A 22,589-nucleotide genomic window follows, 5' to 3' on the forward strand; every position below is an offset into this window, starting at 1 on the left:
GTCCTGTGTGTGTTTGGTTAGTGTGGAACTAAATTATTGTTTTTTCCCCAAGTTGAGTCTGTTTTGCCTGGGACCTTAATCAGTGAAGAATCCTCCTTGTCCTTTGTCTCAACCCATGAGCTTTGTGCTTCTCATCCCAGTGTGTGTGTGGCGGGGGTGAAGTTGAGTGAGCAGCCATGGAGCTGTTTCTTTGTCATTGAGTTGTCCCAAACCACAACACTCTTACACGGTTGAATTAAGAAGCAAATTAAAAAAATAAATAAATATAGGAGTAGGAGGTAAACCTGAAACACTAATCATTTACAATAAATACTAGGGTTAACAAAGCATAGCCATCATTCCGTGTTTAGCAGGCACCATGACAGCAGTTATTGTAAGGGTTTGAAAAACAATGCTACAAGTATTTTTATGGCAAACTCCTCCCATGCTCAGGGGTTTTCATGCTTTTAGCTATTACATCTGTGACTGAAACTAACTGTGAAACTAGCAATTTAATTATCCCATGGTACATATACACACATTTGCAACAGTAAAAGTGAGTAAAGGTCAAAAGTGAACACTGTAAAACTTGGAACATTTTCGCCAGATTTTGTCATTCAGTATTTAATAAAATACCTGCTTAGATTGCCTTATTGAAACATTTCCTTGTTGCTTATATCACTAATACTATTAACACACTGCTGTTATTTCTAAACAACAGAAAACGAGCTCTGCCAAAATAACAAGTCAGGACAAATGAACGTTGACCTTAAAAATGGCTGCCTGAATTGCAAGAAAGAAGAAGATGCCATTGACTATAAAACAGAACAATATAGACCTATGATTTGCAAACAGCTTTTGATTCTGTAACATTTAGTAAGGACAGGTCTCCCTAGGGATGCATGTATACATTAAATTATTTTTCAATATCGTATCTTTACAAAAACTACACTAGAACTTTTAGCCTCTTTCTTACATTGTGTCCAATTTTTTACAAATACATGAACACAAAGGCAAAAATATCTCCTATGAAAATTCACTATTTCACATTACTTAGCTACAGTGTTGAAAATATATTAAATATGATATAAAGTTGTTGTGAATCTTATTCAGGAGGTATAATTGATAAACAAAAAAACATGCTGAAGGCATGTTAACAGTGATAAAATTATCTAGACTATTCTGTCTGTATACATAATCACCAATAATTTAGATTTATCCATCTGAAATCAAGATGTAATTGTCATAGAATCACAGAATCATAGAATGGTTTGGGTTGGAAGGGCCCTTAAAGATCATCTAGTTCCAACGCCCCTGCATGGGCAGGGACACCTCCCACTAGACCAGGTTCCTCTTAACTCCATCCAACCTGACCTGAACACTTCCAGAGAGGGGGGAATCCACAACCTGGGGCAACATGTATTGCATGTGCCAGCATCTCACCACTCTCAGAATGAATAATTTCACCCTAATGTCTAACCTAAATCTACCCTCTTACAATTTAAGGCCATTACCCCTTGTCCTATCACTACATGCCCTTGCAATATGAATTACTCTATTTTATATTTAGACAACTCTGTAAAATAGATATTTTAGTTTATCATGCACATGTTCCTAAGAAAAGTGGAATTTGAGACAACAGAAAAAAAAATAGTTTATCTCCCTCATTCACCCAAAATCAATTAAATATAATAAATGCCACTGTTTCTTAGTGATTTTGTATGAAATTGAACATAGTAGAGAATTGAAATTTTCTTGAAAAAGCAACTGCAGTAATACCTGTACACAATCCTATGCATGAGCAATACTTTCTGAAAGTTTAGCAAGTGTCTTTTCCTTTTCTAGTAATCTCCTTAAAGCTGGATTTATTTTTTTAACTGTGCATTTGAATTAAACTAAGACTGCTACTATCATACCTATAGAATGAGAACCTTAGTTACCTGTATGGCTGTGAGGATATTGGCTAGTGCCTGGCCATATGTGTCATGACAGTGAACTGCAAGGGCACTCAGAGGAATTTCTTTCATAACAGCTTCCAACATTCTTTTCATACTTCCAGGAGTCCCCACACCAATTGTGTCCCCCAAGGAGATTTCATAACAGCCCACACTGTACAGCCGCTTAGATACCTGATTAGAAACAGAGAAGCACAAAGAGATCAAGATGAAAGAACATAAAACAGGGTTAAGAACATAAAATAAAAAGGACATAGTTATGTGCAAATTTCAAGTTTTGACCCACCAAGGTGGACCTATGTATCAGAAACTCTATTAGTTCTTGATGATTGTCACCCAAGAGGGAAGTCCCATCCTCTTATTTTAAATGTATAGTTCTGCTTCTGTCCATGGAATAACCAACCAAGAGAAAATTGTCAAAACCTTGCTTTTTGACTCCCCTGTAGAATCCAAATAAGCCACATTTTACGCTATGAATTAAGTTTTTGTCAAGCCCTTTCCCAACATTTTCTCTCTCTAGGGATTTCCCAGCTGTTTGGTTTTCTTCGTATACTTTTCCATTTGAAAGCTGTGCAGGATAAAGACCTGCCCTTTTGTTTGCTTATTACACAGAGCCAGGCACAGGGCTGAACAAAGACAAAAAATAATTAACAAGAAGCCTGATTTTGCTTTCTCTTGGCACTGAAAGCATCAATGAAAACTGAAGTTTTACCATGTTGCAGTTAATAATTTTTCTTGCTTTTCATGAAATCAAACATTAAAATACTAACAAAGCAAAACTGTAACACTTACCATTCTAGACATTAAGATTTAAAATTTTTCTTAATACCTGCACAAATACTTCTTACTTATGTAGGTAGTGCCCACGTGTTTCTGGAATTACTTTTTAAAGCAGTTCTTTGTCTGACAGATATTTGAGTTCTGGCCCCATACTCTTTGTATGGAGAAAGACATATATTAGGAAGCATAAAATTACGCCTGCAGCAAAAATACTGCTTTAGAAATTGAATATACTTTCTAGCTCAGACCTTCTGAATTTACTTGGAAAAGGTTTCACTTTATTTTCAGTTGCTGAGCATGTTTGTCCTCTTTAGCATTCCCCACTGTGTCAATGATCCTGAAAGGCCAATCCACTGGAATGGAATCTCAATCTAGAAATTAACTGTTCAGAAATGAGAAAATATGACCTTTTTCCAAGACAACTTGAGTTGCACTGCACTCTGCTGTTAAATCAATTCCAGGACTTCATCAGTGGGATTGCTGTGAATACGGCTGAGAAAGCTTGACAAAGTGCTGTACCAGCAGTCTTGGAAGTGCTGGATTAATATTGCTGCTCACTTAATTCAAAGAACAGCTGAAAAAGAACTTCAAGTAGCCTGAATTGTTCTGCTTAAAGCTTGAAAGTGCTATGACTACTGCAAAGGCAGTAAAAGTATTTGTCAGAGCCCATGGTTCGCATCCACATAAATTCAACATACAGTTTAAGAAAGGGACATTCACCAGACTGCAAAAAATATTGTCTTGCAGCATATTATTATATCCTCAGCATCTGGCAGGTGTTTTCACTGGACTACTGTTGTAAGAAAAAAAATAAAATCATCTGCAGCAAGTAGTAATTACCTCTGGCTAATCCCCCAGTCTTCAATTTTTGTTTAAGATCAAGGTAAAAAAAGCAGACCGCATTTTTTTCCTCATGTTCTTTTTCATTCATGATTCAAAGTTTTTCTAGATGAGCATTTTAGTAATGACAAAGACACTATATACATTGCTAGAAATCATGTTGCATTCACTTCTTTTCCATGCTCAGTCCTTAGGTCTTCCAGCTTCTGAAAATTAAGTTCTGAAAGATGAAACAAGAGAGGGGGAAACTCTGCAAACAAGCTGAGCACCGTCACTGACTTGTCATGATCTAACCTTAAATTGACCCTTGAAAGGAGATCTATCTTTAATTTCAAGAATGTGCATGCTTGTAAGCTAAATGGGAGTTTTTAATATTGGATTTTCTATCCTACAATAGTAGGAGTCAGCCCTTTAGTTATAGTTTTGTAAGTTTTCAATGTGAATTTTTGGGAGGAGCATGGGGGAGAAGAGAACACACTGTTTTGTCAGTGTAATCAGAATGTGATTGCGAACTTGCAGCTTTGTTGATTGAACAGGGTTGTGTTCTGCATCACTGAGCAGTTTTACTATGCATGAGTCTTGTGCTGCTCCCCTTGGGAGCACTGCCCTGACACCAAGCATTGATCAAAATGGGAGTTAATGACCCAAAGCTGCAACCTCAGAGGCATGTGAACAATCCTACTGTTGGAAAGAACATCTAAAACTATACTCTTAAACTGAATACAAAAGGTCATAATTGAGTTACAGATGATTTTAAGCAAGTAACAAAGACACACTGCAGTCCTTGTGCTTCAAGGGAAACTTTGTAATAATCCAACCACATTCAAATAAGAAGAGGCATATTTTCCGTAGTCTGATCAGCGTGTATGCTGGATAATACTTGTACAAATCCTCTGCTCTAGGTTAAAAGAAAGCTAAGGAGAGAAAGAAGAAGGCAGACAGATAAAAACAGCCAAGTATATGACTGGAAGACAACGGATAACACAACTGTCTTCATGAGTCATAGTGACTCCATTTCAACAAAAGGCAGAGTGGATATTATATAGTGCTTCCAACATCTTTCAAACCTTATTTCCCTAAGGTTGAAATTCACAAACCACAGGATAGCAAATAGTGACTCCATTTCAACAAAAGGCAGAGTGATAAAAAATACCTATGCAGTTTATTTTAATAAATGAGATTTTTAATATTTTTTTTTAAATAAAGAGCCATATGAATGTACCAGACAGATTCTAGAAGTCTGAAGGCGTCTGAAGTTTGCGCTCACTAGGTAACTGTGTGTAAAGCAGTTATGCACCTAGTAAGCCAGAAATGCATGTAGCCTGGTTAACGAGCCACAGTTCGTAATTTGTTTTGCTTAATTTAAAAAATCTTCTGCTTAAAAAAAAAAGAAATAAAGTCACTGCTATAGACTGCAGAAGAAACAATCTAAACTTTTCAACTGGAGCTGCTGATTGCAATGCAAAGGGAGTTACACACTCCCATGCTGAGAAAGATGATGACCAGAGAGGCAGCTCTCCAAAAGGGTTTAGCAACACATCCAGTAACTTTGATAATTCTGATTTAGCAAAGGATGAGTGCATGTGTTTATGTAAAATCCATTAACAGCTAATCAGGTGGTTCTATATAAACACTGTGCATGCTGAATCAGGGCCTCAACAACTTTAATGAGGCAGCTTTTATTCTTGAATACGTACACTGTGGAATACAGGTACACAGGAAGCTATGCTTTAGGATTTAGAGAGAAAATAAAGTATCTGTGTGAGTAAAAGTTTGCAGGTTTGGAACATTAAGTAGCACTCCCACTGGCAAACTGAAAAGGACCTCTTCTGTGCAAGGAGAGTAGTTAAAAAACAAGCAACACATGGAAAGAAGCCTGTTGGGGAACATGATACTGCAGTAAGCAATTTACCAACAGCACAGCTGAATCTGTCATCACTGCTCTTACTAAAGCTGTGTCACTTGTAACTTTCAGTTCATATTAAATCAAATTAATTTAGAAATACTGAGTACCTTCCAATTTAGGGGGTTTTTATCTTCTTCTTTTTTTTTTTTTTTTTTTTTGTTTCCAAAGGGTATGAGTATATGTGACTGCTGTGGGAGAAGCATTATCACAAGTTCCATCTGGAACATATACCAGAAGAAGATGCAGGAGAATGGGACCTGAAAGCCACACACGCAGAACACAATAAATCAGAAGAATGTTGACTAGGTGCTAGTGTTACAAAGAAGCACAAACAGTGGTTTGGAAATTCTGCTAAATCATCAAAAGTCGGTGATTAAGTGTAACAGAAAAGTCTTTCTCCAGGAGAAAGGCCATCATGTTCTGCATTGTGCCTCTTGAATTCTCTCAATTTTCTCTACTGTCCACTTTGGCTTTCATGCCGTTTGCCCACCTGCAAAATGTTTCACTTGTCTCTTTCTCTGCTGGAAAATAAGGCTGGACTAAGACATTATCTTTTTTCTCCTTTATCCTAAATGGGAAAAGGGGGCAGTAGAACAAGTTAAGTAGTAGGAAATCCCACTGGGAATGAGTTTGGGTTCATGTGTCAATGACATGACACTCACCATAAGTACAGTGTTGTAGCTGTGGCTCTAGCAGCTGACAGCGCAGTGTGCTCATGCCAGCATAAAATGAATTTAAAAGCAGATACCCTTGGCAAGAGGTTGTGCTGGAAATCATTGCATACAACATGGTCCACTGACACATGTGCTTGAGCATATTTCTTTAAGCATTTCCTTACCTTCTTGTTGGAGGAAATAGTATTTTTTCCTTATGACTGGTAACAATCAAAACATACTATTTTCCTTAGATTTGACTGGATATGGTTGAGCGAGGTTAGGCATACAGTTTTAGTATTAGCTATGTTTTATGTTTGTTTTTCTTAAACTTTATCCATTAAAGATCTTTTTAGGATTAAGTAGAAAAAATTACTTAGAACATTTGAAAATGTATTTTTGATTCATTAAAAAGACAAGCCAGAAGTTCATTCTTACTTCTGCCACTTTAGCTGGTGTTATGTTTCCTTCATATGGGCATCCCAATGCACATGACACATACCTACAATAAAAAGAACACACAAAGATACTTCTGTTTCATATATGCATATCTGTATCCACCCATGTTACACTTTTAAAAAGATTAAATACAATTTTTAATATTTAAGTAAGTCAATGTAGAATACATATTTGAATGAAAAGTTAAAATTATATCAGATGAAAGTAGCAGATGCATAATTAAAATTGCAACTTAAATCACAGATTAGAGATTTATAACTTTATTTGTGCTTAATGTACATCTCAAGCTGTAAAGGACTGGCAATGCAGCCCAGCTAGTGCTGCTGCAGGAGGCTTCAATTTTTGTTGGCATTTCCTTTTGAAGTTGAAGAGACAGCTCAAGTTTTGCCTTGCCTGGTTCACAAGGAATTCAGAATAAGATATCATTTCCTTCCTGTGCTACCTACCTGGATCATAGAGAGCAACACTTGGACACAAGCGACTTATAACAACCCAACCATCCCATGAGTCATTAGAACTGGGTGAATGTGGGAGCTTTCACTCTCTCCCTCTGTACTGGCATATCTGTCACAGTGCCCCTTGGGACAAGAAGAAACTGAGTAGCCAAGCTGTGTCTCTCAGCAGCTATCAGCTCCACAAAACACAACAATTGAAAGCCACAACCAAGCCTCCACTGTTTGGTTTCAATGCTGTGTTAGGTTAAAATTCGGTTTCTTTTTTTTATAGCTATTACGAGCCGTGAAATTCCAATTAAACTTCTAATTGTTTATCTTAAATTGATTAGGAATAGGATTAAACTAACCAGAAACAGCCATTCAGCCATTCATTCAAACAGCCAAGTGTGGCTGTAGAGGGACTTACAACAGATTCAGAGGCAGGCAGAGCCCCTGTCCCAGTGGGAGGTTGCTCAACTGCTTAATAGAAGAACAAGAGACTTCATAGATGCCCCAGCATTCCCTTTCCCTCAACAATAAAGGATATAATGCAAAAATTACACAGTGGATAATGCAAACTGAACAGATCACAGTTTGTATGTAGTCAAGGTCCTTAGGGTAATGGATGTACCTTTTCTTTGCAGTTGAAGGAGAAACTAATCAAATGTGAAATTAGGATGAGTAACAGGCAAAAACAAACTGTGAAAAAAGTAAATATTGTAAAGCATAGAACATATTAGATCTCTTATATGAAGATACAGTGTTGGCACACTGAAAATAGCAGTAAAAATTAAGCAAACCTTGACCCTAAAAAGAATTTGATTAGTCCTGACAAAGAAATGGAAATGAATTTTGGTTCCAGAAAAGCGGTTGGGTCCACTACATTCTGCTCATAATTTTAGTCCAGATGCCTGTTAGACATGATTTCAATTATCTGTATGACATTATGAAAACCAGGTTTTTGAAACTTGGCCATGGACTTCATTAAATATCACCCCCAATTTAGATGTCACTGTTCAAGTTTTGAAATTCTAAATGTTATCTATATTAATGATAAAAATTGAGATACTGTTAACAGTTAAACACTGCCCTGCTTTTCAGTGACATGAAACTCCTTGATTTTTTTATGCATACATTTTTTTCAAATGCAACTAAGTATGAAAAAATTTAGACCAAAAGGATTCCTTTTTACATAATATTGCAGTGTCTAGAGCCAGTGAATACACAGACTTTTACTGAAAGTACTTTGCAACATCAGCAACAACATTTAGGAAAAAGTGAGCAAGAATCATATTTAATACAAAGTAATTGCAAAACATACAGTATGTATGTGCACACGTTCCCTCTAGTTGCATATATCTTTACATTTCCTTAGCACCTACATATGTTAGATCAAGATGATGTGCATTTGGTAGAGCTAATGTGGCATGAATGACATCTGGAATAGAGTAGGGTAAGGAAAAGTAAAAGCAGGCCAAAAGGTATCTAGAGAACAAGGGAATACTCCCTGTGGCTCACACCAGTGAGCAGAAACTTGCCTGAGCTCACATAATTCAGATGGGCCTGCTGGGGTATGAAAGTATGTGGTGACCTGAGCAATCTGCCTACTACAATGTACAAATCTGTTCAAGATTATGAACTCTCTGCATGCTTACACCATTGTGACTAGACTGAAATTTTAAACAAGAAAAATATGAAAGATATCATCTATCTGGGTGTCTGATATTCAATATCAAACTGGAGAAAACAGGGATTATTGGAAGAATTTGACAGGTAAAGAACCAGAGAGAGAACAAAGTCCTGTGGAGAATGAAAGAACTGTTTTTCAGTAGAGTTCATCAAGGATGAGCTTGACAGAATTTTTTCTAATATTTTCACTAGTGAATTGACATAAAAAGTAGGTATGTGGTGATAACATTACATTTCTTAAAAAAAAAAAAAAAAAAAAAAAAAGGCATTGGGATTCCATGCAGAAAGGACAGGAGCAATAAAAATGGGACTTAGTTGATGGCAGTGACAAAGAAGGTGAAACACTTAAAAAGACCCCCTAAAAGAAGGAAGTGCACTCCAAACAGCTAAGCAGGAGTACAAAGAGTCTAGCATATGAGAGGAGAAAACACCCGTGTCTGTGTGGAAGAGGGAAGATAACCATGTGTCTGGTCTGGGCATTTGCCAAGACATCTAGACTTAAGGCACAGCTGGGTGAGATGCTTTGTAATTGCATTTATATGGTTCCAAATTAATAAGCTTAAGTGAGAGGAAACATATTTCAATAAGAAGGTAGATCTGTTATCTACAGATATGTTTGGTTGCTGAATATTCTTTTTTGTGTATAAAATAACCCATAAGTAACCCATAATAAAAACATAAGAGATTACAGGCTAAGCAGAGCCCCAGACTTCTACCCAAACCCCTCCAAAATGGGAGACAACTTTGTTGAATACACTGAAGAACTGTTTAGAAAGAAGAAGCAGAAAATAGCCATAGAAAGCAACAAAAGACGAAAGTTGAAAGAAGGGTCTGGTTGACTGCAGCAAACACTACTGACAAGTCAAGAAGAATGAGGATAGACTACTGTTTCTGAGATCTTGTCATCAGGGAGTTTGGTGAGAGCAGTTGCAGTTGCAAGAAAGGAACAGAAGCCAAAGTGTAGGAGTTCTAGGAGGGAATCACAGAAGAGGGTCTCCAGACAGTAATTATAAACAGCGCCTTCAATGAGCTTAGGAATGAAGAGGAGATAGGCGATGAGATATGATATGAAGAACCAAGCAAGGTCAAAGGTGCAATTTTTAAGAGGCAAATCCTTGCTTATATTGCAGTGGAAAAGAGCCAGAGAACAGTGAAAGGTTAAGAAAGAGAATAAGGGAGGGGAGAAATAAGAGGAAGAACAGAACATGAGGTCACTGGGGCAAGTGGAAGGGGTACAGATGGAAAGTAGACAAGAAACTCCTGCTGCTCTGACAGTGGAGAGAAAGAGAAAGGATTAGAGGAGGGGAGGGTGTGAAGAGAGTGACAGAAGGAACGGCATACTCTATCTCTTTCTCCTTAGGAAAAGAACCCTATGCAAAAAAAACCCAACAAAACAGCAGAGGGAAAAAGAGGGAGGAGTTTGAGCAGTGAGTTAGAGAGGCAACTGGGATTTAATTTGGGGATTCAATTAAGCTGGAGAATACAGCTGTTTTCTAAAAAGATGGCAGCACTGAGAGAAAAAAGAATTTGAAATGAAAAAGACTGTCTCAGTCTCAGGATATTCACCAGAGACACTTTGCGGCATGAGAGCAGAACTAAGTATCTGGGAGTTCACAAAGCAGAGCCTGCAATGGAAGTGCTTATTTCTAAGTATGTGCTTAAATCTTTGCTGAATCAAGGCCAGACATTCTAGTAGTTTAACTGTGTCTTAAGCATGCAATCAAGAAAAGAGCCCATGCAACCAGAGGTGGAAAGAAGGACCTGTAATAAGTGAATGTATCCATACAGCTGCTTTAGGAACACAGGGGTAAACACTGTTTTACTCACTGAGGTTCTGTGAAATCAGAATTCCTCTCTTTAATAAAAATAAATTCTCTACATGTTTCACCTGGCAGAATTTACCCAGTCTCTTGTCTGCAGATTTAACTGCAGGTGAGTATAATTTAGTTTTCTCCTAAACTGTTTTCTTTGCATATACAAACAATTAAAAAAAAAAACTCCAACAGCTTTACTGTGTAACATGTTGGACAAAAATGCTGCAAGGCTCTGGGGATGGGGAGGGAGAAGGAGGAGGAAGAGAGTTTTCAATTTCTTCCAGTAAGCCAAAACTGAATTGCAATGTTCCACAAATGGTAGAGACACTATAAGGTCCCCACGATCAAGGTCACTAGGAATGGTGATAATCTTCACACCAGCCCAATGACTTTGAAATGCAGAATATAAAACCACAAACAGGGTAAATGAGCAAACTTTTCATAACCAAAGTGTGTTAAAAGGAAAATGAATCCAAGTAGAAACTTAACTCCGTGTTGTAATCAGTCCTTTGTCAGCTTGTTTCAGCAAGAGCTCCAAGAGCCAGATCCACAGCTGCTACCACAGCTGGAAGCACAGAGCCTCCTGAGAAGCCAGTTGCAGACTCAGATGCTGCTGTTTCCTGTTTATTATTATAGTGTAAGTTTGCATAATTTACCATGTTCACTGCAGATGTATTTATTTTTATTGGATGTTTGTGCTAAAATGTATATGCCTATCATTTGTTGCATTCATGATACAAGGTTGATATATATGCTGACTCTTTGTAAAGGAAGCCATTTGTTAAAAACAGACAACTTTACTGTAAGGAGAAGGGAAATACAAAGATCAGAAGAGGGAAGGGAAATTCTTCTAGAAACAGAATTTCCAAGCCAAGCCCGAAATGTGCAAAAAAGGCCAGGATTTTTTTTTTCCACATTTGATTTGTAAAAAAAACAACAACAAACAAAAAAAAAATCCCACCAAAAAACAAACCTCTCTATGTATGTAGTGCCCAGTTGCAAGTAATATATATGGTATTCAAAGTGAATCCTATAGTTATTGTTATTTTAGAATGCCCTAAGAACACTAAAATTGTGAACTATGTTCTAGAAAATAACTTCTCTAAAAACAAAACTGTTACTACAATAAAGGGCCACAAAACCACTTAACTTTAAATAACTATATCAAATTATCCCTGCATTAATCAGTAACATACCAGCAAACACATTATTATTACTTTATAATTTCATACTAAGATTTCAACTCTGATTTGACACTACCCTTTAAGAAGAAAAAGGGATAGTTTTTACTTTCCTCAGGTATCCCTCTTTTCTAAAAAAAAACAAAGCAACAACAACTTAACTAATAATATTGCTTTCTATATGCAGGCACCAAAATAATGGGTAAAAGTTGGTATAAAGTTATTCCTAAGGAAAATATATCTTCTTACATAGTGCAATCCTCCAGTATGATAGATATTACAATGTCTCCTACATCCTTTTCTTAACCTATCCTCAGTAGAGAGAAATCCCCACATCCCAGCAATCTTTAGCTTCTCAAACTTCTCCAGGGGACTGTGACCAGCTGGCTTAATACTGTGTGACCCTGTAGATTTGTTTATCATCCACATACTAAAATGTGTTGCTTCCAAGTCTATTAATTGTTCATCTGCATTTTGTTCTTCCTGTAATCTCAAATATAGGGTCACTTTTACTGACATTAAAATGTTATATTGCTTTTACTATCTAAAGAAGTGATAATGGTATAATTCGCCCTATTATCAGCATAATTGTGACTATGCTAAACTACACAGCGTAATCTAAAAATGAGGGTTCAAGGCAATGCGAAAAACCATTTATACTCCTGTCCTAAGCACTCCAGAATGCCAGAAAATACGAGTTGAAAGTCTGTCTGTATTTGTAAAACATATGCAGTTATAAACTGTATTGGCTTGTGCAAAACTGGATTGATGGAGTTTATCTCATGGCACTTCTAATTAGATATATAAAATACAGTAATGCGAGGCCATCCAAATATCTTGAATTAAGATATTTAAGATTAACTGTAATAGAAGAAAAAAGAGTATTACTGAAGTGAATTATAAAGATCAGATTGTCTTGATAATCAGAAGTTTCAGGTAATCAGGATGTTCTTTATAAACAAAACAGACTTCATTATTACTTTCCAAAATTATCTGTTATAAAGTACATTAAAATAAAACTGATGAGCTCTTACACATTTTTTCAAAACAAATCCAAGTATCACTAGCACAAGATAAAGATAACTGAAATAAATTATGGTTTTTTTCAGTTTTCCACTATTTTATGTCTCACCTTCTGTATTAGCTTCAAAGTAATATAGTAATAATTATTTCCTATAACCAACAAGGAATTTTGTATGTTGCAACTTGTAACTTTTATTATAACATAATAAAATAGGTAATAATAACAATAATATTGCATACAATAATTTGTTTGGTATCTATTTGTCATAGCAAAAAATATTGCCATATTTCAAGTACCAACCAGTACTTGAATTCTAAACACAGATGTAAGCCAAATATTGATAAATTTTAATATGCTTTTATGTATTGTGAACTTCACCACACTGCTCATTATTAAATAATGTAAGACTATAAACAAAGGAATTACATACACCAGTTTAGAATTAATGTGTGATTACACATGCTTTAATTTATGAAGCAGCAGCTTTGTAAGGAAATGCTTCTAGAGCAAATATTGCATCTGTTTTTCTTAAACTGAACCTCTAAACATTTGCATACACATTTGCACACACAAATAGTCCAAATGGCCTCAAAAGGGCTGGGACATAAATACAGCTTTTAATTCCTGGTCATGAAGAAGTTTTACTAGTAGAGAAATTACAACCTTTCAGTTCTTCTGCTGCCAGTTAATTTTTATTAAGACTGAGACAATCCTAAACAGAACTGGAGGAGACAGTCAGACTTTACTTCACTGTCACAGGACACAAAGTAGGTAGTGAAGTACTTATTTTGGAAAAGAGGAAAAAGCAATCCCTTAATTCCTTACTGTTTCATTGTATGTATTGCAGTTTATGTCTGTGTCTTCTCAAATTTTGGAACACATTAACTTCGAAGAATCTAGTATAATCAGAATTTACTTAACATTTTCTTCATATGTACACTAAAAATATATTTAAATTAAAACACAATCCAAGTGACTATTTGCAGTTAACCTTTGGCGTGTTTTTCACCAATCCTGGCTATTAGGCTTAATTTTTAATTGCTAAAAAATATGTGATATATTTAATAGTCTCTGAATTATGCTTTAAAAGATGCAGTTCTAAAATCAGCACTATTTTGTGTCATTTCACATGCAGAATATGCATAGTAGTAGTTAGCTGACCACACAGTTTATAACTGATTTGGCTCAGTGTCTTCACAGAATGTATCCCAGATGTTACGGTAAAGTTTATATGCATGTACAAAAAATAAAAATAATAACTCCTTTATGACACTAATAAATAGTCTAACTTCTAAGACCATACATAAGACTTCAATTCTTTATAAATATTTGAACTAATATAGTAAACATTTAGAAAACTGTGTACTGTGCTACAGATTTCCAATGTGACTGCTGACAACATAAATCTTCTGGACGATGATCGAGTCAATGTTAGTGCAGCTGTAGCAACAGTAAGACATGTAAAACTGAAAGTTTAGTTTCAACTGTTTGAGTGTATTTTTCATAAGATCCAAAGATTGCAAATGATTTATGCTCACGACATAAACTCTAAATTGCCAGTAAAAATAGGAAATAAAATTTGAAGCCCTTTAAAGTATTTTTGGAAGTATTTTTCAACTGCACAAATAAGGAGTTAGGGCAAAGCACTAAACTCCATTTCCTGCAAATAAATAACACTTCAAACAATAACAGTACTTTAGAAAGGAAACAATCTCTGTATTGAAATTATTACAATTACAATTTATGCATATTAATATTTTTATTACCTCAGTAATTCAAGCAAAATACTTAGTCTACAAAATTTATATTAGAAGACAAAATGTGTAATCCTGGGAGCTTGTTTGAGCAAAAGCTGCAGGTTTTGGCCACCATTTTTTAAAAGTCTCTAAAAGGGTGATTAAAAACAAAATGTTGATTCTCAGTGCACCGAGTACAAATCTTTGTCTACATAGTCCAGAGCTTTGTTACTTTGCAGCACAAAGTCTACTAATACATTTCTTGTATCTATTGTAATTTACATAATTGACAAGGTGTTAATCCTTAGCCTATGCGCAAGTAGGATGGGATTTATCTCTTCTAACTTCTGATATCAAAGACAATAATCTACAGTCTGTGTCTTAGACAAGCTACCTACAGGATGGCTAACATAGAATAGGACCCAAAATCCTTTGAAGCCAAAAGGATGGATCATCAGGAGTGGTTCATCTTATTGTAAGGCAGGAACTTGAAAAAGCACTTACAATAAACCATGGCCTGAAGACTGCCTGTTTCCCTCTAGTAAGTACAAGCAGATTTAGGATAACAAGCTCAGACTTGTTGGGTGGTCATGCTCAGATTTGCCCCATGTGACAACAATAGCTGTAGACAATATATAATTCTTTTCAGTAAATAGAAGCCACAAAACAAAATAAAACCTGAAACTAATCTTTTCCTGAAAATTAAATAACAACCAGTCAAACCATGAGCACCAATTCTAAACACCAAATGTCAACTGATGAATTATGTAACATCCCAACCTTTTGTTTTCAAAGTGCTGGATTTTGAGGTCATTCAACAGGAAGTCTCAAATTTCAACTTCTGGAACTGTCAGTTTCTGCCCCTGCGTGGCACAAAGAACAACTTGCTACAAAGCCTTGACTGTCTCAGCATTTAGAGAATTTTGCCATTTTTATTTTACCTGTCACTAAAAGCAGCTTCTTTAGTAGCAGCCACATATAAGATCATAAATCAAGATCATATATTGCATGCACTGACAGATGATTTTTATTTTTATTTCAAGGAAAAAGTCACTTTGATTGCACTGAATACTTCTATGAACTCTCTGTGTAAGTTTTACTTCCTGAAACTTATAGTTTAGTCTTCCAGAATTAAATAGAAAACGACAGTTTGCTTCCATAATCTTCCCCCTCACAAGCAGCTGAAATGTTGTAAACAGATGTATTTACTTTCTGGATCTAGCATTCAAAACTGATGCTTCTTCTTTATGGGCATATTTTAATTTTTTATCTAATTAAAATGTTTAAGTCCACCTTCTAGAACTGTGTTCAACTGCTAAGAGATCTACCATTTAAAAAAAAGACCTTCTGAATTCTGCTTTTCTATGTTCGTTCTCCTGCTATTACTTTGATAGTCTTCAGAATTCTTCTCAACAAAAGACAGTACACTGGAGCTTAAATGAAAGTACTGAAGTAAGTGGACATTAAACAATCTCTTTATTATTTTTATTTCTAAGTAATCATTCCATCTCAATACTTCCTACAGATTCCTGTACCTCTGCAACCCACAGCTGAATGAGTATGAACATGCATGAACAAGACTTAATGTATCACAATACTTGCTAATTATTCTCTTGAAAACATATTTGTCTATATTCCGATCCACAGCAACATTTTCTTTTTCATTAATTACATTTTTGCCTCCTCAAAATCTCCCTGGAAGGGACTTTTCAGAAGTGTGCTCAAAGTCCAAACAGATAATGTTAGCTAGTTCTCTTTTATCTTTTAGCATGCTCAAAACTTAAAGCTGGAGTGAACTTACATAATTTTCATTGACAACTTTGAATCTGTTCACTTTGTAGCATATCTGATATTAAGCAGTTCAGGGTTGAAGCACTGGGTAACATACTGCACCTGGCATGACAGACTCAATAAAATTGTTCTGCATATACTGTGTGAAGTTTGCCTAGGTTTGCAATGAAATTACAGGTCTTTGAACTGGATGCATGAAGTAAGCACTTCTAAATCATAATCTGGTTGTATTTTCTCTGAATTAAATTATGTCATACCTCTTCAGCTCTGTACTGCTGTTTTTAATTGTTTGCTTCATTACCTGGATCTTGATACTCCTCTCTTTGTATCTCCTTGCTTTGTTCTCCTTCCTTTTAGTCTTAATTACTATTTTATTTCTTTTTTTTTTTTTTTTTTTTTTTTTTTTTTTTTTTTTTTTTTTTTTTTTTGTGCTCTGCTTCTGTTGACTATTTTCTGCCTCTTATTTCTTCCTCTCTCTGTGTGCTTTCCCATCCTGCTGCTTTCACCTTTTTTTTCTGCTGTGTGTAGAAAAACACACCACACACAGTTCATCAGCTAGAAGACAATACATGTATGAGACTGTTGTAGAATCCTGTCATGGGAACATTAATTTCCATCACATCACTGTATGAGTGCCAGAATAACTGCTACTGGAGTATTACAAATGCCTTAGACATACAATATGTGGAAAAAGAAGCAGTAGGTTGCCAGTTTCTTAAACATGAGAAAATAGTGCACAGAAGGTAAGTTGACATTTGAAGCTCCCACATGAGACTACACTACAGGGGCTTCTTCTTCACCTGCAGTTTACATCTTTTGGACAGTTTGCAAAGTCTATTTGTTGACACCCAGAGCTTTCTAAAAACATACAGAGAATAAGATTTGAGGATTCCCTTGATTGTTGTCTCTATTACACCATTTTCTTAGTCAAATACAGGAATATGAAACAAAAAATATTGCCTGACATGCCTACACATCTGAGAAAACCAGAAATCAAAAGCTTAGTGTAAAAATGTTCACCAGTGCATAAGATTTGTTGCCATACACATGCTGTCTTTTCTGGATTGACTGTCTACTCCCTTATCCACACCAATCTGGGACATAAAATTCAGACATCCTAGAGCTTAATCTTCCTGGAGAACCCAAATTACTAGATTTGATCTTAGCTCAGAATCTAGTTTCAGAAACAGTGGTGGTAAAGACCTATCAAGAAACAGACCTCTTATAAGAAAAATTGCTCAGGAAGGCAAACCCTGACTCTACCTGACAGATTAGGAGCTAGGCAGAGTACTCAAACACTCCCACAAGTTATTGTTTCTCAATACAGTGAAAGTTCTTTACCTCTCTATTCCATGATTTTCTGAAACATATAATCAAGCTAGGGAATGGGGACCCATGAATTTACAAGCTACCCTTGGTTGGATGTGTGCGTGTGTAAAAATCTTTGGGTTGGACAAGTTGATCTTCAATGTTCCCTCTCAACCTAAACCATTCTGTTATCCTGTAACCCTTTGAGGCTAAGATACAAGTCAGCTCTTCCTTTTTCAAAGCAAATACCATACTACCATGGAAACATTGAGTAGGAGAATTACCAAACCACTGCTTCTGAAGGAAAGAGAGAACCTAGTATTTATTCCCAGACAGGTTTTCAAGCACTTAATCTCTTGTCTTAGTATATACCTCTGTTGAGCTTCTCCTTGGACCTATGTAAGCCTTTTTACATTCACAAGGACTTCCACAAGTAATCTGAGATAAGAGCTTTGTGTAATGAAAAAGAAAAAGGAAATGAAAAAGAAAGGCTGTTCAAGGATGAGTACCATTCAGGATTATTTCAATCGTAAGAGAAGGTACTCCAGAGAAAGATAAATACTGGACAATTCCAGAGTTTCATGCACTAGAGACTCCAAATACTTGAACACCTGGAGTTTTCAGAATAACTTACATTGAGAATATTTTTTTTCTTAGAAGTAAATTTGGTCTATCACTTTTATATCTTGATTCTACAGTGCATGAAGTGACATAATAACAGCATGCAGAGTATTTTTAAAGTGCAGACAACAGTGTTATTAGTTCTCAGCAACACAATAAACTTTATTCTGTCATCTGTGATGGTAAAAACAGATTTGTATAATAAAATGGCTATGTTTATTGCACTCAGCTATTTTTTTTTCAGTTTTCAGAGAACATTAGTCACCATTAAGCAGATACAAAACATAAAGCAAAATTTCTAAATACATCCAACTTTTTCTTAAAAATCACAATAAAGACTATTTGTAAACTAAGCTAAAATGTAAAAATGTATATAGATATTATATACCATACAGATAAACCCTGTGACTCAAATAACTTTGTATTACTTAAGAATCTTCATATTTACCCACGCACTGGAATATTCATAATCCTTGCAGATTTAATGATTTCTTCAAATTTTTCCATACTTTCTTCAATTGAACAATTAATATTCATTTTGCTAAAGGATTCAGATGCTGCACCAAATACTGACACTTCTGTAGCCCCTGCTGCAATCTGAAAAATAAATGTCAATAAAACCGAATCATAATACTATATTAAAAGATTAGATTAAGAATTTAATTCCTTATGCCACTCTAGAATTTAAAAGCACATTGTAAGTATAGTATCCATATCTAAAATATAAGTTTCATTCCAATTTCTTTAAAATCCATTACATGAAAATAGATTGAATCAAACTTTGATTTAATTCACCATGCCATATTTACTTCCTCTTTTTCACAATTAGGTAAGCAATTTTTAAAGTGATAAATGATAACAGTATTAAGATGTTGGAAACCTTATAAACCAACTATGAAAATAACAATGATTGATACTTATATTTATTTTTCAGAAAAGGAAGAGATCATATAACAACTCTGAAATATCCACCCTCTGCACAAAGACTGTTTCTCATGAATGCCAGGAAGTCATTCTCATGCTTTGGAAAGCTCTGTGTGTGCATGTGGCCAGAGCAGCAAGAATAACCAACAGGGATTTACCTGTTAGAGCCAGCTCTAGCATCAAAGGCTACGTTGCTCTTGATGTCATAGTCGATATGGATGATGTAGAAAATGAATATGTGAGAGTCTGCTGAGAAAAAGTCTCAGAACAAACACCAGTCTAGAAAATGTGTAAATGTGGTGACTCCACTGAAGGGGCAACTAGCCTGAGCTTGTACTCACATCCCTCAGTACTCAGTAAATAAATTAGAATGTTGAAAGTCAAATTGTAGAAGAAGAAAACATTTAAGCTTAGAAAAATAGCTAATTAATTAATTTCCACTATCCAGTGAGAAATATACTCTTGTTCCGTGAAAAAGAATGGAGCCTTTCCCTCTTCTCTCTGCTTGTGCAGAATAATATCTAAGCTTCAGCAACCCTCACAGGAATAAGTATCCTTTGAAATGGAGGGGGGGAAAAAATAGCCTCAAGAAAGAATTCAGCAACAACCTACAAGTATTTTCGCATTTTTCAATTGTATCACTAAATGCGGTATAGAGATATAGCAGATTTAAAACCATACCCCCTATCCTATCACTCCATGCCCTTATAAAAACTCCCTCCCCAATGTACAGGATTCTCTTTTAACAGATATTTCATATACAGTATAGAAACTGAATGACAGACTACACCACAAATGTCCATCAAGCAGTATGCTTTCCAAATATGGCTTGTCCTATAACAAGACAAAAGCACACCAGCATTAAAAATGTTCAGAAAACCAAGAAGTGTAAAGATTTTATTGTCAATTGTTGTGCATATTGTATGAAGACTGAACTGCTCCATGTTTGCAATTCTATGCACTTCAAGTCCATAATTTTATATGAACTGTAACAATTTAAGCTTTCAAACAACCCCAAAAAATGAAATGCAGAGTTTAAGAAATCTAATGCTCTCCTATAAAGCCTTCTAATTTATTTGGTTCTTTCTGCATTCTTCTTCACTATTTTCCAGTAATAAGACACTCTTCAGAAACTTTTCTTGGGCCAACAAGTCAAAGGACTGCTGTCTTTCTCCTTATACACAAGCATCATTTATAGGAATTTGAAAAGACTGTGTGATCAATACTTCCATTAAAATATTAATATATAGAGCTTAACATCACTCTGTGAATTTAGCTATTTTTCATAACAAAAATTGAGAGTTTTTAATTAAAAAAGACTATAGCTTAGTTTTAACAGGACAGGTTATGTGACATTAAATAGCTAGTTTATGGTACTGAACTGAAGGCATCTGAAACATGAAGGAGGTAATTGTGGACATCTTCTAGGAAGACACTTACAGCAGAATGAAAACCTTGAAGATTAGGTGTGAGAACAGGATATTGGACTCCAGGATGCCGCTCAATGCCCTTCATTACTTCTTTATGATCTGCCATCTAAAATACACAATAAATTTGTATTGATCAGTGGTTACTCTCTGATCTTATATAGCTAAGTAAAAATTGGCTTAGACTATGTTTTTGCCTTCATCAGGTATATAGCTCATAGAAAGCGTGACAACAAAGGGGTTAAATTGATGATATACAAACACTCAATTTTTTAATTTCTTAACATTTCAGTATTTGAGTTGCAAGCTTTCCATTTCTACCTGAATATAGAATTGGGGGTAAGATTTGTACAGTGTTTCTTTTTGTGTATATCCGTAAATACATAATTTCTGTCATAAATTGAGATTTGTGATCATGTTGATCATCATCTATTACTGTAACTTTAAACTTATCTCAGTAGACTCAATATGTGGAATTAACAGAGTAAGCAACATATTAAAACAACCCAAATCTTGAAACCATGAGCACTCTGATAAATGTGACTTCACAATCTTAAGCATAATTGACTCTGAATTACTCAACATTGTAATCAGCATATTTGAAAAGACTAATCATGTATCTGTCCTTAAAAAACAGAAAAATCCAGTGTGTACATTTTAATATATTTCGGATTTTATTTCAAAAGAAGGAAATGACTTCCTTATTATAGCAAAGATCAACGACCATTACTTTATTCAAACATTTCTTTCCTTTGTCTCCTCACAAAATAAACTCTGCCTTTTTAAGATACTCAACACTTTTCTTACTCAAGATTAAATATACTCCATGTACTAAACAAGAAGATGAATCAAAGACTTATTCATGTAATAAACTGCAGATTATTTTCACAAGCACATTTTCATTAAAGAAGTGGAGGAAAAATTAGCTTATTTTTTAATGGTGTGCATGTAGTTAATAAAACATATCCCTCGCATTTCATGTCTTAGAAATTTTGAGCCTTAAAAATTGTATAGTGTATTTAAATGCTTTTGAAACTAGGTCTCATAAAAGCAAATCTTCCAAGTAAACAATATTAATTTGGATTTTTGATTCTTTCTATACTGATGAAAAGTCATTTGAGGAGTACCACATAAAAAGACATGAACTGCAAAGCTTTCATTACTCATTATTTTCAATGGATACTTTATTGATAGTTTTGCAGTACCACAACTCTAAATATGTGTTATTAAATTAAACTGGGTTAATAAGTGACAACACTACTGGCAACCTGGAATATTCCTGTAACTTATTTCCCACTATGAAAACAAATAGGTTAAAAATATCAGAAAAATGCATGTATAGCTCCTCAAATGTAAGCCAAACTTATCTATAAAGAAGTTAACATATGGTATGTCACATATAGGTAGCCAGACACAACGCATTTCGCATCAGGAAACAAGTGATGTCACAAAGCAACTTTTTGCTGTGGCTTCTACATGAACAAAATCAGTGTGACTGCTTAACATTTCTGGTAACCTCACAAAAAAACATTTGGAAATGCCTTCATTTTTTTTTTTAGAACAATCTTTCATACCTTAATTTAACATAAATAGTATTTACATTTCTTAGGGCAAAGAAGACTGTTTGAAACCAAATTATTAATTAAATGGCAAATCTGGAACTAATTCCACACTCTAAAACTATAGCCTGCATAAAACATAGTTAAAAAACAAAATGACAAATTTTTCAAGTAGTATAAAGTTGCCAGGTCCAAATAATATTACATGTATTGCATTTGTCCCTTTACTATTTTTCCTGTAAGTAAAATCCCATTTTAACACATATTGCATGTTATAAGATTTTAAATGGTAATAAAATATTTATTTTAAAAATTTATTTTAAAATAAGCTTTCTAATGGTAGGTATTTATAATTTTTGGCCATTTAGGTTATAGGTGTGGGATCCTGTTTTATATGGCACCTTGCTACTGTGGAACTTTTTCTTTTAGCTTTTTTCAGTAAAAAAATCTCTGCCAAAAAAAACAGTGGATGGGAAACTATAAAAGAGCTTTAAAATACTAGCAGAAGA

General features: G+C 35.0%; 1 protein-coding gene across 1 annotated transcript in view; it reads right to left on the reverse strand.

The window, feature by feature from the left end:
• Positions 1-22,589, reverse strand: part of HMGCLL1 (3-hydroxymethyl-3-methylglutaryl-CoA lyase-like 1) — a 58,410-nt gene that overhangs the window by 29,455 nt on the left and 6,366 nt on the right. The window contains exons 4-7 of the mRNA XM_009999270.1: positions 20,535-20,630; positions 18,619-18,767; positions 6,552-6,615; positions 1,920-2,108 (exon numbers count right to left, since the gene is read on the reverse strand). Of these exons, the coding sequence (XP_009997572.1) occupies positions 1,920-2,108; positions 6,552-6,615; positions 18,619-18,767; positions 20,535-20,630 (498 nt within the window). The remainder of the gene's footprint in view (positions 1-1,919; positions 2,109-6,551; positions 6,616-18,618; positions 18,768-20,534; positions 20,631-22,589) is intronic.

Source organism: Chaetura pelagica, unplaced genomic scaffold (assembly GCF_000747805.2).
Source record: "Chaetura pelagica isolate M959 unplaced genomic scaffold, ChaPel_1.0 scaffold90, whole genome shotgun sequence".
Taxonomy (NCBI): domain Eukaryota; kingdom Metazoa; phylum Chordata; class Aves; order Apodiformes; family Apodidae; genus Chaetura; species Chaetura pelagica.